The sequence below is a fragment of the Lutra lutra genome, chromosome 9 (assembly GCF_902655055.1).
Source record: "Lutra lutra chromosome 9, mLutLut1.2, whole genome shotgun sequence".
NCBI classification, from domain to species: Eukaryota; Metazoa; Chordata; class Mammalia; order Carnivora; family Mustelidae; genus Lutra; species Lutra lutra.
In genome coordinates, this window is record NC_062286.1 from 77,408,985 (window position 1) to 77,424,520 (window position 15,536).

Sequence of the window (15,536 nt, forward strand, 5' to 3'; positions counted from 1 at the left end):
CAGGCCCCCCAAACCCCGATCAGTCTTAAAGAGATAAACTGGCTATTAATTTATTCAATTTTAGTTTCCCCTTAAAAATTAGAATCTGAAGGGGCATCTGGGTGGCTCATTTGGTTAAAGCCTCTGCCTTTGGCTCAGGCATGATCTCAGGGTCCCAGGATCGAGCCCTGCATCGGGCTGTCTGCTGAGCAGGGAGCCTGCTTCCCCTGCCCCTCTCCGCCTGCCTCTCTGCCTACTTGTGATCTCTGTCAAATAAATAAATAAAATCCTTAAAAAAAAAAAAAGAATTAGAACCTGGGGGCCCCTGGGTGGCTCAGTTGGTTAAACGACTGCCTTTGGCTCAGGTCATGATCCCAGGGTCCTGGGATTGAGCCCCACATTAGGCTCCCTGCTCAGCGGAGAGCCTGTCTCTCCCTCTCCCTCTGCCTGTTGCTCTGTGTACTTGTGCTCTCCTTCTCTCTGTCGAATAAATAATAAAAGTCTTAAAAAAAAAAAAAAAAAGAATTAGAATCTGTCTTCTCCTAAGAGAAAAGAGAAAAAAAACCCTTTAACAATATGTTCTTTTTTTAAACTTCAAAACACTGTTGTAGGGGTTAAAACCATGAACTTGAGAGTCGTGCTACCTGGGTTCGAATCTCAGGACAGCCATTTATCAGATGAGTGATCTCAGGCCATGTCATCTCACTCAAGCCCCAATCTCCTCCAGGGTAAAATGGACAAAACCAGTGCCTTCTTCATAGGGTTGTTGTGAGGGTAAGTGAGAGAGTAAGGTGATGTGCTCACCACAGGGCCTGAAACAGTGTTCCTTAGTAAATGTTGCTTATTATAATAACTGTTACCCTTACCTTCCACAGCAGGAACAAAGGATAAAGGGTATTCTTTAATGCAATAAGATATAAAAGCACTTTTATTTAAAAGAAATACTATCTTCCCATTTGAATGGTTTCTTTTTCCTGGTACATTAAAAGTGCTCAGAGGAAGCTGGAGACAACACGGTCTAACCCTGGCCTTCATGGCTAGGATATTATGACTAAAACTGATGAGTATGATCTATATTTAAAATTTTTATACTTCTGAAGACTCCAAATTGCATTGTGTATTTTTCTAAAAATCAATACCTTTTATGTTTATACTGTATCTGTTTGTATATTAAATTGACAAGAGTGCTTTGGAAATTCTTTTTTTTTTTTAACTGTTTCAAAGAGATATGGGGAGTTTAAAATGAATGTATCTAGAATACAGAAGCAAAGACCATGGATCTTGTAGTTTCTTATTTTTACTATAAGATAAAGCCCCACAGTTAGTTCTGGTTGCTTAGCTGAGGGAACGCTCTATCTTTTTAGGAACAGATCACATTTATGACCAGTTGGAATCTAGTCTGGTCCTATGTGGACAAATTTTAGATCAGCCCAGGCCTCAGCAGGTCTAGAAGGTCCTACGAGATCAGGGTCTTCTAGGGAATGGATTTCAGAAAAGCTTCATCTCAGCTTTCAGCAAGCTAGAGGGATGAGAGGTTGGGTTAGAGGAGCCCTTCTGGACCAGGAGAACCATAATGATGGTATAGCTTCCCAGACCAGGAAGAGAGTTACAAAGCCCCCTCTTTCCATTTGACTTCTCGTCTTCCCCCCGCCCCATTCAAGAGAATCAGTTTGGTGCTGCTTGACAAGATGGATGGATCCTCAGCAGTTATCTTTTTAGCCCTTTAGTTGATCCTTTCTAATTCTTTCAAGAAAATGGACTCACCATTATGAGCAATCTAACAAAGTTAATAAAAATTTAAAAATAGAAAGACATGGATGGGGCGCCTGGGTGGCTTAGTTAAGTGTCTGCCTTCTGCTCAGGTCATGGTCCCAGCATCCCAAGATTGAGCTCCACGTTGGACTCTCTGCTCAGCAGGAAGCCTGCTTCTCCCTCTGCCTCTGCCTGCTGCTCCCCCTGTTTGTGCTCCCATCAAATAAATAAAATCTTTAAAAAAAAAAAAAAAAAAAAAGAAAACATTGATAAGTAGGACCAGATTCAGTGGAGATCTGCCAGGATGGTATGAGACTTAAAAATGTGATGTGTGGGGGTGCCTGGGTGGCTCAGTGAGTTGGGCCTCTGCCTTTGGCTCAGGTCATGATCTCAGGGTCCTGGGATCGAGCCCTGCATTGGGCTCTCTCCTCAGCAGGGAGCCTGCTTCCCCCTCTCTCTGCCTGCTTCTCTGCCTACTTATGATCTCTCTCTCTCTCTCTCTGTCAAATAAATAAATAAAATCTTTTTTTAAAAATGTGATATATGAGGAGGAGTATAAAATAATGTTCTGTCATCTAGAATGTGATAATGCTCTTTAAATATTCAAAGGATAGGTATTAGAAGGAATCCAAAAGGATTAGGGATTAGATATTCTTTGCTCTCTTAGAGTCAAGAACAAGGAATCAATGGAGCAGAGTTTAGCTCAAAATAAGAAAGAACTTTCTAATACTACCATTCTCTGAAAAAGGAATGAGTTGCTTTGGGAGATGATGAGTTCCCGTTGAGTTTATCCAAGCAGAAGCTCTATAGCTATTTGTGGAGGATGTTTCAAGGCAATTGATGTGACAGATTGGGGGGGGGTCAGAAAATTTCTCATGTCCTCCCAGCCCTTCTGTGAAATGACATTTGTGATGAGGTATTTTCCTTTCCACATAGGAAACAAATAATAATACTAATAAAGTTGTGTTTTAAAAATTCAGGGTTTTTTTTATATTTTTAAGCCTCAAAAGTATTAAAAATGTTTCAATTTTCAAAAGTCAATGTATTAAATTTTATATATTCCTGTGAGTAAATACTTTGCCTGGGATCCTGTCCTTGATCCAGAATGAATCTTACCCTGAAAATTGATTTTTTTGCCTTATAAAATTACTTTTCATTTTGCTTCAGGGTTGTTTTTCCCACTTTCATACATCTTAGCCATTCTGATTTGGCTGAGTAACTTTTGGTATTTCCAAAAATCGAATCAAATTTCCAAAAATCCAAAATCAAGTCTTAAAAGATTTGTAGAGTAAGCACATGTCCTGATGTTCACCTGAGGTCTCAGCTTAATTATTAAGAGTATCCACCCGCTTTCATTCTCTGGAGTGTTCTGGTTATGGTCACCCTAGTTGCATACCACTCCTGAGAATGTTTAGTAGCTTACTTTGCAGACTTAAGGGCAATTCTGAAGAGAAGTTAAAATATCTTTTTAATGAGTATCAGTATTGTTGAACTAGTCTGTAGTTTCCCTGCTGGCTTTTTGGAAGACAGTAATATGCTCGTGGATGGAAAAGTTATTTATGATGTATACCTCCTATTTTCTACCAACCAGACTGTATTTTGAAAATAATTATCATCCATATGTGGGAGTAGCTGAAATGATTAGTACATACACATGTCCCTTCAGTATTGTGCACTCAGGAAGCTTAAAGAATGAGTTAAAACAAATTTATTGAGATTATTTTCCTTTTTTCAGGTTACTGTCTGCTCTAACACAAGTGTGTGTTGAGCAAATAAATAATAATTCTGTCTGCAATTTGTACTTGTTCAAAGCCATATTGTATTTTACCTGTTTCTGTGATTTGAAAGCACAGCATATATTCTCCTGATTTTATTTTTTTAGTTTACCAGTAAATCAGAAGCTCTATTACTAAAAATACGTGGAGTTATCAACCAGTTAGCATTTGGCATTGACAAAAGGTACTGTTAAACTATACTTTTTGTATCTTTTTAATTTTTTTTTGCCAATAATCTCATCTGATTATTGTTCTCATCTCATTATTGTTTCTTCATAAGAAAGTGTCCCCGGGTGGCTATTCTTAGAGAAATAATTTCATATTATTTCCTATTTCTTGTATTGTTTAAATATTTCTCAAATTTTACAACTAAAATGTTATATAACACTTAAGAGACTAGAATAAAATAATACTATTACAGTTATTTCACTGATTTCTTCTACTTCTCTCATTTTAGTAGCTTTCCCTGTGTTACATTTTCTTATATTGATTAGGAATCGAATTGATTATTGTAGTATGTATATTTTTCTTAACATTGATACTTTTCTTGGTTTTCATTTAAGGTAATTTGGGTCTGTCACTGTTTTTTCCCCTATAAAACTTTACTGATGCCAGACTTTTAATTTTTGAGAAAGCTTAAGTAGATATTCACTCACTCATTTGGGGACAGTGCTCTCTCACCAGTGGCTAGATATAAAACTTGGCTCTTGTATTTACAGTAGAGCATGGCAGGATATTCGATTGCTAAACTAAATTAGACTCTCTTTTCTTCTTACCCATGTAGCAAATCAATATGTGTGGATCAGAATAAACCACTGTTTATCACAGCAGGATTGGATTCTTTAAGTCAAATAGGTTGGTGAACTTATTAAGATTGTTCAATCTTTTTTTAATTGCTTATTGATTTCATCCTAGCCTGTGTTCACTTCATCTCCAACAGACCACCATTTCTGAGTTCATTATCATTGCTGTTATTTATGCATTTATTTGTATACACAGTATTGATGCAGCATGCATCACATTGACATATTTGTAATGGAAGGAATGTTGCCACATAAGAAACTGATTTTGGATCTTTCACTAAAAAATTTTGCAGGTATTTCCTTTTCCTCACTGATTTCCTGGTGCTTTTAAATTTTAGCTTGTGGGGTTAAAAGAAAACCAGAAACACAAGAGTGGTCGGGAAAGTGAAAGCTATATATTACAAGGTCCTTGATGAAAAAAGTGATGGACTAAACCAAAAAAGAACAGTTGTACTAATTATGTATGCTTTAATTCTTCATTATGAAAATAGTTTGCTTCAGATGATGGGAGGTATTTCCTAAACTTATGAACATTTTAGGCTTGTGAAGCAGAAAGAATTTGAAAGCTTTATATAATCAAGCTCCTTATCTTCCCACAGAAACTACTTTCATTGTGGAGGTTTGGGGCCTAGCAACTCCCTCTACTCAGGGGCTGACATAGTTTGGTTTTAATGCTCTAGTAGATAGTAGTTTTGTTCTTTATTTCTCATCCATAATTACTATTACATGCTAAAGTTGACTGGACTTCAAATGTGAATCTTTGTAATGAGATTATAGATTGAATTGAAATGAAAAGAGCAGAGGTTGTTAATGAGTGGTCACAAAGACTGGTTTTATGTTATAACTGTCATTAATACCAACTTAATTTCATTAGCTATGAGAATCACTGTGTGTACCAGTAGATAATGCCCCTGAAAATAGCTAGAGGTCAAAAAGGAATGAGAATTACTGAATTTAAAAACCATGGAGCTTTTCACAGACTTGTACCCCTGGGGATAAAAATACATGTTTATAAAAAATTAAAAAATTTTAAAAAACCATGGAGCTTAGACCTCATCAAAATTAAAAACATTTGCTCTTGAAAATCCATTTGAAAAGGATAAGAAGACATGCTACATGCTGGGAGAAAATATTTTCAACTGCATATCTAACAAAGGACTATAGATATCTAGAATATATAAAGAACTTAACAGTAAAAACAAAATCCCATTAGAAAACAGCCAAAAGACAAGCATTTCACCAAGGAGGATATACAAATGGCAAATAAGCATATGAAAAGATGTTTAATATCTTTAATCATTAGGGAAATGCAAATTGAAACCACAATGAGGTCATCAGAATAGCTAACAAAAAATAGCGACAATAGCAAATGCTGGCAAGAATATGGAGAAACTAGTTACCCCTACATTGCTGGTGGGAATGTAAAATGATAACAGCCACTCTTGAAGACAGTTTGACAGTTTTTGTTTTTTTTTATAAAACTAAACATGTACTGTTATATGATCTGGAAATTGCATTATTGGGTATTTATCTCAGAGAACTTAAAAGTTACGTTCACATGAAAATCTGTACAGAAATGTTCATGGTGACTTCATTTGTAATAGTCCCAAACTAGAACAACCAGATGTTGTTTAAAACTCTGTACTATGGGGGCGCCTGGGTGGCTCAGTGGTTAAAGCCTCTGCCTTCGGCTCAGGTCATGATCTCAGGGTCCTGGGATCGAGTCCCGCATCGGCCTCTCTGCTCAGCAGGGAGCCTGCCTCCTCCTCCTGTCTTTCTCTGCCTGCCTCTCTACCTACTTGTGATCTGTCTGTCAAAACAAAAACAAAAACCTCTGTACTATGGTATGGTATGTCCACACTGTAGAATACTACGGAGCAATAAAAAGGAACAAACTATTGTTACACGCAGTGACTTGGATGAATCACCAGGGAATTATACTGAGTGAAGAAAAGCCAATCAGAAAAGGTTATATACAATATGTTTCTATTTATGTAAAATTTTTGTGATGAAAAATTTTAGAAATGGAGGAAAGATTAATGGTTATCAGAGGTTAGGGACAGGACTGTAGGTGGGGAGGTATAGGAGAAGAGATTGGGAAGGGGTGCTGTGGGTATAAAAGGGCAGCACAAGGGATCCTTGAGACAGTGGCACTGTGCAGTATCTTGTCTATGGGGGTGGATACATTTACCTACAAAGGTGATAAAACTGTTGTATAGAACTTAATACACACACACACACACACACACACATATAAATGAGGGCAAGTAAAAAACTTGGGAAAGCTAAGATTGGTAGATTGCATCACAATCTTTCCCACCAAAGTGGTAAGGAGGTCCTGAAAGAGCAACATTATAAATACTAGAAAAGAAAGAATGAGAAATCTGATTATAGATTGACTATTGCCAAGAAGTGGCAGGGTTTTTTCAAATTAAATTACACAGTCCGTACATAAAGATATTCTCATTATAAAATGTTAGAATAGTATATCCAAGGATCAAGTTTGATGTGCATACTTCCAGACTATTTTCTATACATGGGACATAGAAAAACCTACTTGTTTGAACATAACTGGATCATTCTGTAGCTAGCATTTTGAAAGTTTCCCTTTCTACTCAGTATGTCTTAGCTGTTTTCCATGTTAATGCTGTAGCTGGATCGATTTGGTGTTTTGACTGCTGTAGGGTTACAGAGCATGGCTGTGCATAGTGATTTAGTTCACTATACCTTCACTGATGGACAATTCGTGGCCAATTTTTCACTAATACAAATGATGCTGCAGTGTGAAATCATTAATATCTGTGTGCAGGTGTTTCTGGATTATACACCAAAAACAGGGGTTTCTGGGTAATAGCATATAACCTTTTTCCATATTTGTATGTCAGTTAGTAGTGCCAAATTAGCCTCTAAATTAGTTGCCCCAATTTGTACTCTAATGAGTAGCACATAAGAGTGTTTCCTTACAAATTCACAAACACATGAGAATATCAAACTTAGTAGTTCACCAGATGGCAACGTAAGTATGGGGAAAGAGAATCACAACTCTTTACTCTGTCTCTTCTTCCTCTGGTGCTAGAATCTGTGGCCTTGCTACACTGGGTTGGGGTAAATTTTAAGAGTGGCTCTATTAGGGAAAAGGGAAATGAGTGATCTCGCATTTGTATTTTTCTGAGTGTCCTCTGTTTTATTGATTGTCAGGTTTTAATCAGTGTAGTCATTTTGTGTACAATTTCCAATTTTAGGATCTCCTCCTGTTCCTGATAATGACATTGGAAAGCTTCATGCCCATTCACCAATGGACTTGTGGAAGAAAGTGTATGAAAGGGTCTTTCCACCAAAGGTAAAGATTTCTAATTCTTTTAAAGCAAGATTTTTTTTTGCATTATTCAAGTTACTAGAAAATGTTCCAGCGAGCCTATTACGATTACTTTGTTTTCTACTCTTGCATGCTCAAAAATCAATATGTGCCAAAAAACGATTATACATGAGGCACTGTGGGTTTTAAAAGATGAGCAAGACACAGCTCTTGCTCCACTTTCAAATTCAGCTCCCAGGGTGCTGGAGAAGGGAGAGACAGCAACTGGAAGGAGAGGGTGGGAGAGGGCCTGGTGGCATCTGAATTGGGCCAGTGGTGATGATAAAACCTCAAAAGACCATAGACAGTCTGGCTGAGGCAGATGGTAGTCATGGACGATTTGGGGGTATGGGCATGAAATGACTTGAAGTGTAATTTCAGAGTATCAACACACTAAAAGATATCAAGGACCCTGCAAGAGACCCTCAGTATGCTGAAAGTGAAGTTGATGAAATGAGAATTCAGAAGGATCAGGTAGTATCTTTATCATTTATTTTATCTTGAGTTTTATCACAAAATACCTCTAGAATTTCATAGATTTTTCTCAATTTGTTTTATTATTATTTTTTTTTACTTTTAAAATTACCAAAGGGGTGCCTGGCTGGCTCGGTTGGTAGATTGTGCAACTCTTAATGTTTGGGGTCATGAGTTCGAGCTCCATGGTTGGTGTAGAGTACTTAAAAATAAAATCTTAAAAAAATATATAATTGAAATAGTACATCGTCACTATATAAAAAAAATTTGATATGCATAAAGAAGGAATTTAAATCATTCCATCACCCAGAGATGACATAATGTTCACGTATCCTCTTTGGGTTTTCCAGTTTATGTTGAAGATGGGGTAGTGATTCTTACACCTCGCTGGGGAGAGAATGTCACAATATTCTTTTGTTTGTGGATTTATTTAATTTTTTTTTTTTTTTTTTTGGTTAGAAAATTCAGATAAACTTTTCTTGTACCAGAAAAATTCAGGACTACCCAGTATGAAAGGATGCAAACACAGGATCTCTTAGAAAAGTGGTTAAAAATGGAGACTGTGTTCCAAAGATGCCCAGCTAGTGCCATTTTTGATACAAAAGTCTGATGTAAGAATGCAAAAGCTGGTAAATTCATCATGACCTGATACTTAAAATTTTCTCAGATCTTTGAAATGAGACACTGTGCAGAACCCAAATTTATATCAGCAAGCATTATAAACTGAATGCCCTGACAGCCTCTCCGGTGGGATTTGTAGAGCTCTGGCACTTGGGCCGTCACATTGTTGCAAGGGTAACCTGAACACAGCCATCCACAGGAGCAGTGACTAGGGTATTTTTCTCAGCACTAGTTTTTCACCTTCAGGGACCCTAGAATAAGAAAACAAAACATCCTATTTAAACATAGGCCAGAAGACTTTTGAAAACTAGGTCATGAATATTTAAAGGGTTCTGTTGCTGTCGCAAAGTGAGAGGCATGTTGTCAGAACAGTCATATGGCCTCACATGACCTTTATTATGTGTGCAGCTTAGCTAAGGATTAGCTGGAAGCCATCCCTGAATTAATATTTACCGAGGAGTCAATGACTAACTGCCATTGTTGACAAGAGTATCTGTTTATATTGCACAGTGACCCCTTTTATTAATACACACAGGTGTTATGAAGGGGTGAGGGTGTTTTTCAGCATCATGATTTTTCACATTCAAATCCATCTTCCATAACCTAACACTGTAGGAATTTGGATTGGAACTGGAAAGCAACCCCGAGATACCGATCATTCTTCACTGTAAACTATTAACACAGCTTATGCAAGAATTCATCTGTGTTACGTGAAAATTCTAGCCAGCTGTTTGTAGCTCTTCGCATTGCCTGTTTTTTTGTCTATTTTTTTAGATTATTTATTTATTTGAGAGAGCGCATGAGCAGGCGTAGAGGAAGAGGGAGAAAGAGACTCCCCGCTGAGCAGGGAGCCCGAGACAGGGCTGGAGTCCAGTGATCATGACCTGAGCTGAGGGCAGCAGCTTAACCAACAGAGCCACCTAGATGCTCCTCTTTTTGATCTTCTAATATCATTATTGCCACATAACATTTTTCAGTGAAAGTAGCATTATGATCTTTAGATTTGATTTTGTTTGCCATTTGGAACAATAATATTCATTTAAAAGAAATGTCTCACTCAGGGTTCTCCATAATTACATGAAAGTCTGCCCTTACTTAAAAACAATCTGTAAATGCTTAAAGAAGCTTGTACTGTGTGCCATTTGTCTGCATACCTTTAACCCAGATACTTCTGATTCTGGTGCTACTTGGGAGGTCAGTTGCATATGAGTGGAGGAGACGACATGTGATCCCTCCTCTCGAGGGATCCCTCGAGATTCCCTCCCCGTCTCCAAGCCCCATTATTAGTGGCTTAAATAAGCATCAGGAAAAAAAAAAAAAAAAAGCTTGGGGACTTAATCTTTGGCAGTGAAATCAGAGCATGTCACTTCTAAGATGAAGAGGCTCACTTGTGAGTTCCATTCAGTTCCTCCAACTCTGGAGCCACTGAAAAGGCTCAGGTCATATAAAGTCATTAGGCAAGAAGGATGTGTTCATCCCCAGGCCTCAGAAGAACTGCGTTTGAACCACATCTCAATTCAGTAATCCTCCTGGTGGCATGGCAGCACCAAGCCCCCCAAAATTCTGTAATACCTATTACAAGTCCTTGGTAGTAAAATGTGTCATTTATGATACTTATCCAGACTCCTCCGTACTCCGTCTCCACAGCTGCATGTAGATCCTCACAGGGACTGAAATCAGTCCGCACAGGTTTGAGGATTAGCTTTAAGGCCCCTTTCACCTTTCCTGAAGACTGTCTTTGCTTAATTAGCTCTCTTTTCTCTGCTCAGTTCTTTGTTTTGCCATGCTTCACATGGACACCAGAAAATATTTCCTCATAGAGTCTCTTGTCATCTGCAAAGAGGGAGAGTTTGACTACTTCTTTGCCGATTCAGATGCCTTTTCTTTTTGGTGTCTGACTGCTGAGGCTAGGACTTCCAGGACTATGTTGAACAGCAGTTGTGAGAGTGGACATCCCTTACGTATTCCTGATCTTAGGGGAAAAGCTCTGTTTTTCCCCATTGAGAAGGATAGCTGCTGGGCTTTTCATAGATGGCTTTTATGATGTTGAGGTATGTGCCCTATATCCCTACACTGTGAAGAGTTTTAATCAAGAAAGGATGCTGTACTTTGTTACGTGCTTTTTGTGCATCTCTTGAGAGGATCATATAGTTCTTGTCCTTTTATTTTTAATTAATGTATTGTGTCACATTAATTGGTTTGCAGATGTTGAACCAACCTTGCAGCCCAGGAAAAATCCCACTTGGTCGTGGTGAATAATCCTTTTAATGTACTGTTGGATCCTATTGGCTAGTATTTTGGTGAGAATTTTGGCATCCATGTTCATCAGGGATATTGGTCTGTAAATCTCCTTATTGATGAGGTCTTTGGTTTGGGATCAAGGTTATGCTGGCCTCACAGAGTTTGGAAGTTTTCCTTCCATTTCAGTTTTTTGCAACAGCTTCAGAAGAAGAGGTATGAATTCTTTTTTAAATGTTGGGATCGAGCCCCGCGTCAGGCTCTCTGCTCAGCAGGGGGCTTGCTTCCCTCTCTCTGCCTGCCTTTCTACCTACTTATGATCTCTGTCAAATAAATAAAATCTTAAAAAATAATAATAAATGTTTGGTAGAATTCTCCTGGGAAGTCACATGGCCCTGGGCTCTTGTTAGAGGAGATTTTTGATTACCACTTCAGTTTCCTTGCGATCATGGGTCTGTTCACGTTTTCTCCTTCTTCCTGGTTCAGTTTTGGTAGTTCATACATCTCTGGGAATGCACCCATTTCTTCCAGATTGCATAATTTGTTGGCATATAGTTGCTCATAATATGTTCTTATATTTTTTGTATTTCTTTCGTGTTGGCTGTGATCTCTCCTTTCATTCATGATTTTTATTTGGGTCCTTTCTCTTTTCTTTTTGATAAGTCTGGCCAGGGTTTTATCAATCTTATTAATTCTTTCAGAAAACCAGCTCTTAGTTTCTTTGATCTGTTCCACCGTTTTGGCTTCTATTTCATTGATTTCTGCTCTAATCCCAAAAGACTCCACCCCAAAATTGCTAAAACTCATACAGGAATTCAGCAAAGTGGCAGGATATAAAATCAATGCACAGAAATCAGTTGGGTCTATACACCAACAATGAGACAGAAGAAAGAGAAATAAAGGACTTGATCCCATATACAATCACACCCAAAACCATTAAGATACCTAGGAATAAACCTAACCAAAGAGGCAAAGGATCTATTCATGAAACTATAGAACACTCACGAAAGAAATTGAGGAAGACACAAAGAAGACACAAAGAAATGGAAAAAAGTTCCATGCTCATGGAACTTTTCAGAATTCAAATATTATGAAAAGGTCTATGCTACCTAGAGCAATCTACACATTTAGTGCAATCCCTATCAAAATACCATCAACTTTTTTCACAGAACTGGAACAAATAATCCTAAAATTTGTACGGAACTAGAAAAGACCCCAAATAGCCCAAGGAATGTTGAAAAAGAAAAGCAAAAACTGGTGACATCACCGTTCCAGACTTAAAGCTCCATTACAAAGCTGTAACCATCAAGGCAGTATGGTACTGGCACAAAGACACACAGATCAATAGAACAGAATAGAGAGCCCAGAAATGACCCTCAATTCTATGGTCAACTAATCTTTGACAAAGCAGGAAAGAATGCCCAATGGAAAAAAGACAGTCTCTTTAACAAATGGTGTTGAGAAAATTGGACAGCCACATGCAGAAGAATGAAACTGGACCATTTCCTTACACCACACACAAAAATAGACCAAAATGGATGAAAGACCTAAATATGAGACAAGAATCCATCAAAATCCTAGAGGAGAACACAGGCAGCAACCTCTTCAACCTCGGCTGCAACAGCTTCTTTCTAGACACCTCTCCAAAGGCAAGGGAAACAAAGGCAAAAATGAATAGTGAGACTTCATCAGGATAAAAAGTTTTGTACAGCAAAGGAAAGTCAACAAAACCAAAAGACAATTGAAAGAATGGGAGAAGATATTTGCCAATGATGTTATCAGATAAAGGGCTCGTATCCAAAATCTCAAACACCCAAAGAGCAAATAACCCAATCAAGAAATGGGCAGAAGACATAAACAGACATTTCTCCAAAGACCTCCAAATGGCCAACAAAGACATGAAAAAATCCTCAGCTTCACTCAGCATCAGCGAAATACAAATCAAAACCACAATGAGATACTACCTCACACCAGTCAGAATGACTAAAATTAACAAGTCAGGAAACAACAGAAGTTGGAAAGGATGCAGAGAAAGGGGAACCCTCCTACACTGTTGGTGGGAAGGCAAGCTGGTGCAGCCACTCTGGAAAACTGAATGGAGGTTCCTCAAAAAGTTGAAAATAGAGCTACCCTATCACCTAGCAATCGCACTACTGGGTTATTTACCCCAAAGATACATATGTAGTGATCTGAAGGGGCATCTGCACCCTAATGTTTATAGTACCAATGTCCACAATAGCCAAACTATGGAAAGAGCCGAGATGTCCATTGATAGATGAATGGATAAAGATGTGTATATATACAATGGAATATTACACAGCCATCCAAAAAAATGAAATCTTGCTATTTGCAATGATGTGGATGGAACTAGAGGGTATTATGCTAAACGAAATAACTCAATCAGAGAAAGATAATTATCATATGATCTCACTGATATGTGGAATATTTTTTTTTAAAGATTTTATTTATTTGTCAGAGAGAGAGAGGGCGAGAGAGCAAGCACAGGCAGACAGAATGGCAGGCAGAGGCAGAGGGAGAAGCAGGCTCCCTGATGAGCAAGGAGCCCGATGTGGGACTCGATCCCAGGACGCTGGGATCATGACCTGAGCCGAAGGCAGCTGCTTAACCAACTGAGCCACCCAGGCGTCCCTGATATGTGGAATTTAAGGAACAAGGCAGAGGATCATAGGGGAAAAGAGAAAATAATGTAACAAGGCAAAACCAGAGAAGGAGACAAACTATAAGAGACTCTTAATCATAGGAAACTGAGTTTGCTGGAGGGGAGAGGGGTAGAGGGACGGGGTAACTGGGTGATGGACATTGGGGAAGGTATGTGTTGTAGAGAGCATTGGGTATTATATAAGACTGATGAATCACAGACCTGCACCCCTGAAATGAGTAATACATTGTATGTTAATTAACTGAGTTTAAATTAAAAAGATACTTCCTCAGGTTTTGCTAATTTTTAAAAGCCCTCTAATTTTAATGTTTCCTTTTTTAAAAAAATGTAGGGGCACCTGGGTGGCTCAATGGGTTAAGCCTCTGCCTTCGGCTCAGGTCATGATCTCAGGGTCCTGGGATGGAGCCCCGCATCGGGCTCTCTGCTCAGTGGGGAGCCTGCTTCCTCCTCTCTCTCTGCCTACTTGGGATCTCTGTCAAATAAATAAATAAAATATTTTTTAAAAAATCCAGTGTAGTTAATAGTGTTCTATTAGTTTCAGGTGTACAAAATAGCAATTTACCAATTCTATACATTACTTAGTGCTCATCATAAGTGTACTCAATCCCCATCACCTGCTCCCATCCATCTCTGCTCTGATGACTATCAGTTTGTTCTCTAAAGTTGAGTCTGGTTTTTGTTTCTTTTTCCTTTGCTCATTTGTTTCTTAAATCCCACATATGAGTGAAATCATATGGTAATTGTCTCTGACTTATTTCACTTAGCATAATACCTTGTAGATCCATCCATGTTGTTGCAAATAGCAAGATCTTGTTATTATGGCTAATATTCCATTGTGTATGTACACATCTTCTTTTTCCCTTCATCTATCGATGGACACTTAGGTTGCTTCCATAATTTAAGAAGTCCTCTAGTTTTAAAGCATTCCTGATTTTAAGGGGACATATGTATAGAAAGCATTTGGTGAACACTTCTACCTCTTTTCTATATTTTTATTACCAAAGAAAGCAAAAAAAAAAAGTTTGGTTGAACAATATTTTAGGGTCTTCTTGGCCAGCCACACACATCTATTTTGAATCCGTTTTAAAAAATCAACTTGGGGGCGCCTGGGTGGCTCAGTGGGTTAAAGCCTCTGCTTTCAGCTCAGGTCATGGTCTCAGGGTCCTGGGATCGAGCCCCGCATCAGGCTCTCTGCTTGGCAGGGAGCCTGCTTCCTCCCCTCTCTCTCTCTCTGCCTGCCTCTCTGCCTACTTGTGATCTCTGTCAAATAAATAAATAAAATATTAAAAAAAAAAAAAACTTGTCTGAAAAAAAAAAATCAACTTGTCTATAATCCCTAAGCCTATAATTTAAACTCCTAAAACACACTGATTTACATGTTTCAGGGAAAAATGTTCTTACTGTCCTTTATTGAAGATGCTGTTTCAAGCATTTTAAGACTGTGGTCCACTTATGGTTGAAAACTTTAGAAATTCTTAAGGTAAGGTAGAAACCTTAGTTTGCATTCACTTTTAAAATAGCTCTCTAGGGGCGCCTGGGAAGCCTCTGCCTTCAGCTCAGGTCGTGGTCTCGGGGTCCTAGAATCGAGCCCCACATCGGGCTCTCTGCTCAGCAGGGAGCCTGCTTCCTCCCACTCTCTCTGCCTACTTGTGATCTCTGTCAAATAAATAAATAAAATCTTTAAAAAATAAAATAGCTCTCTAAAACAACCATGAAGAATTGCAGTATAAAGAAAATCCTCTTACCTACTCTTCCTTTAGAGAATTAAATCATATTATTTTGACTTTCCATGACAGGCGTATTTGAAGGTCTAGTGGTCATGGTGAGTTCTTTATCACACCAGTCATTCTTTGTGATAG

General features: G+C 38.4%; 2 protein-coding genes across 3 annotated transcripts in view; one reads left to right on the forward strand and one right to left on the reverse strand.

The window, feature by feature from the left end:
- The window catches only part of DYNC2LI1 (dynein cytoplasmic 2 light intermediate chain 1), a 42,916-nt gene that overhangs the window by 25,564 nt on the left and 1,816 nt on the right, over positions 1-15,536 (forward strand). For both annotated transcript variants that reach the window (XM_047744976.1, XM_047744977.1), the window contains 4 exons: positions 3,614-3,690; positions 4,291-4,361; positions 7,552-7,649; positions 8,046-8,138. In XM_047744976.1, the coding sequence (XP_047600932.1) occupies positions 3,614-3,690; positions 4,291-4,361; positions 7,552-7,649; positions 8,046-8,138 (339 nt within the window). The remainder of the gene's footprint in view (positions 1-3,613; positions 3,691-4,290; positions 4,362-7,551; positions 7,650-8,045; positions 8,139-15,536) is intronic.
- ABCG5 (ATP binding cassette subfamily G member 5) overlaps positions 8,140-15,536 on the reverse strand; it is a 41,244-nt gene continuing 33,847 nt past the window's right edge. The window contains exon 14 of the transcript XR_007130000.1: positions 8,140-9,010. The gene's annotated coding sequence lies outside the window, so the exon portion shown is untranslated. The remainder of the gene's footprint in view (positions 9,011-15,536) is intronic.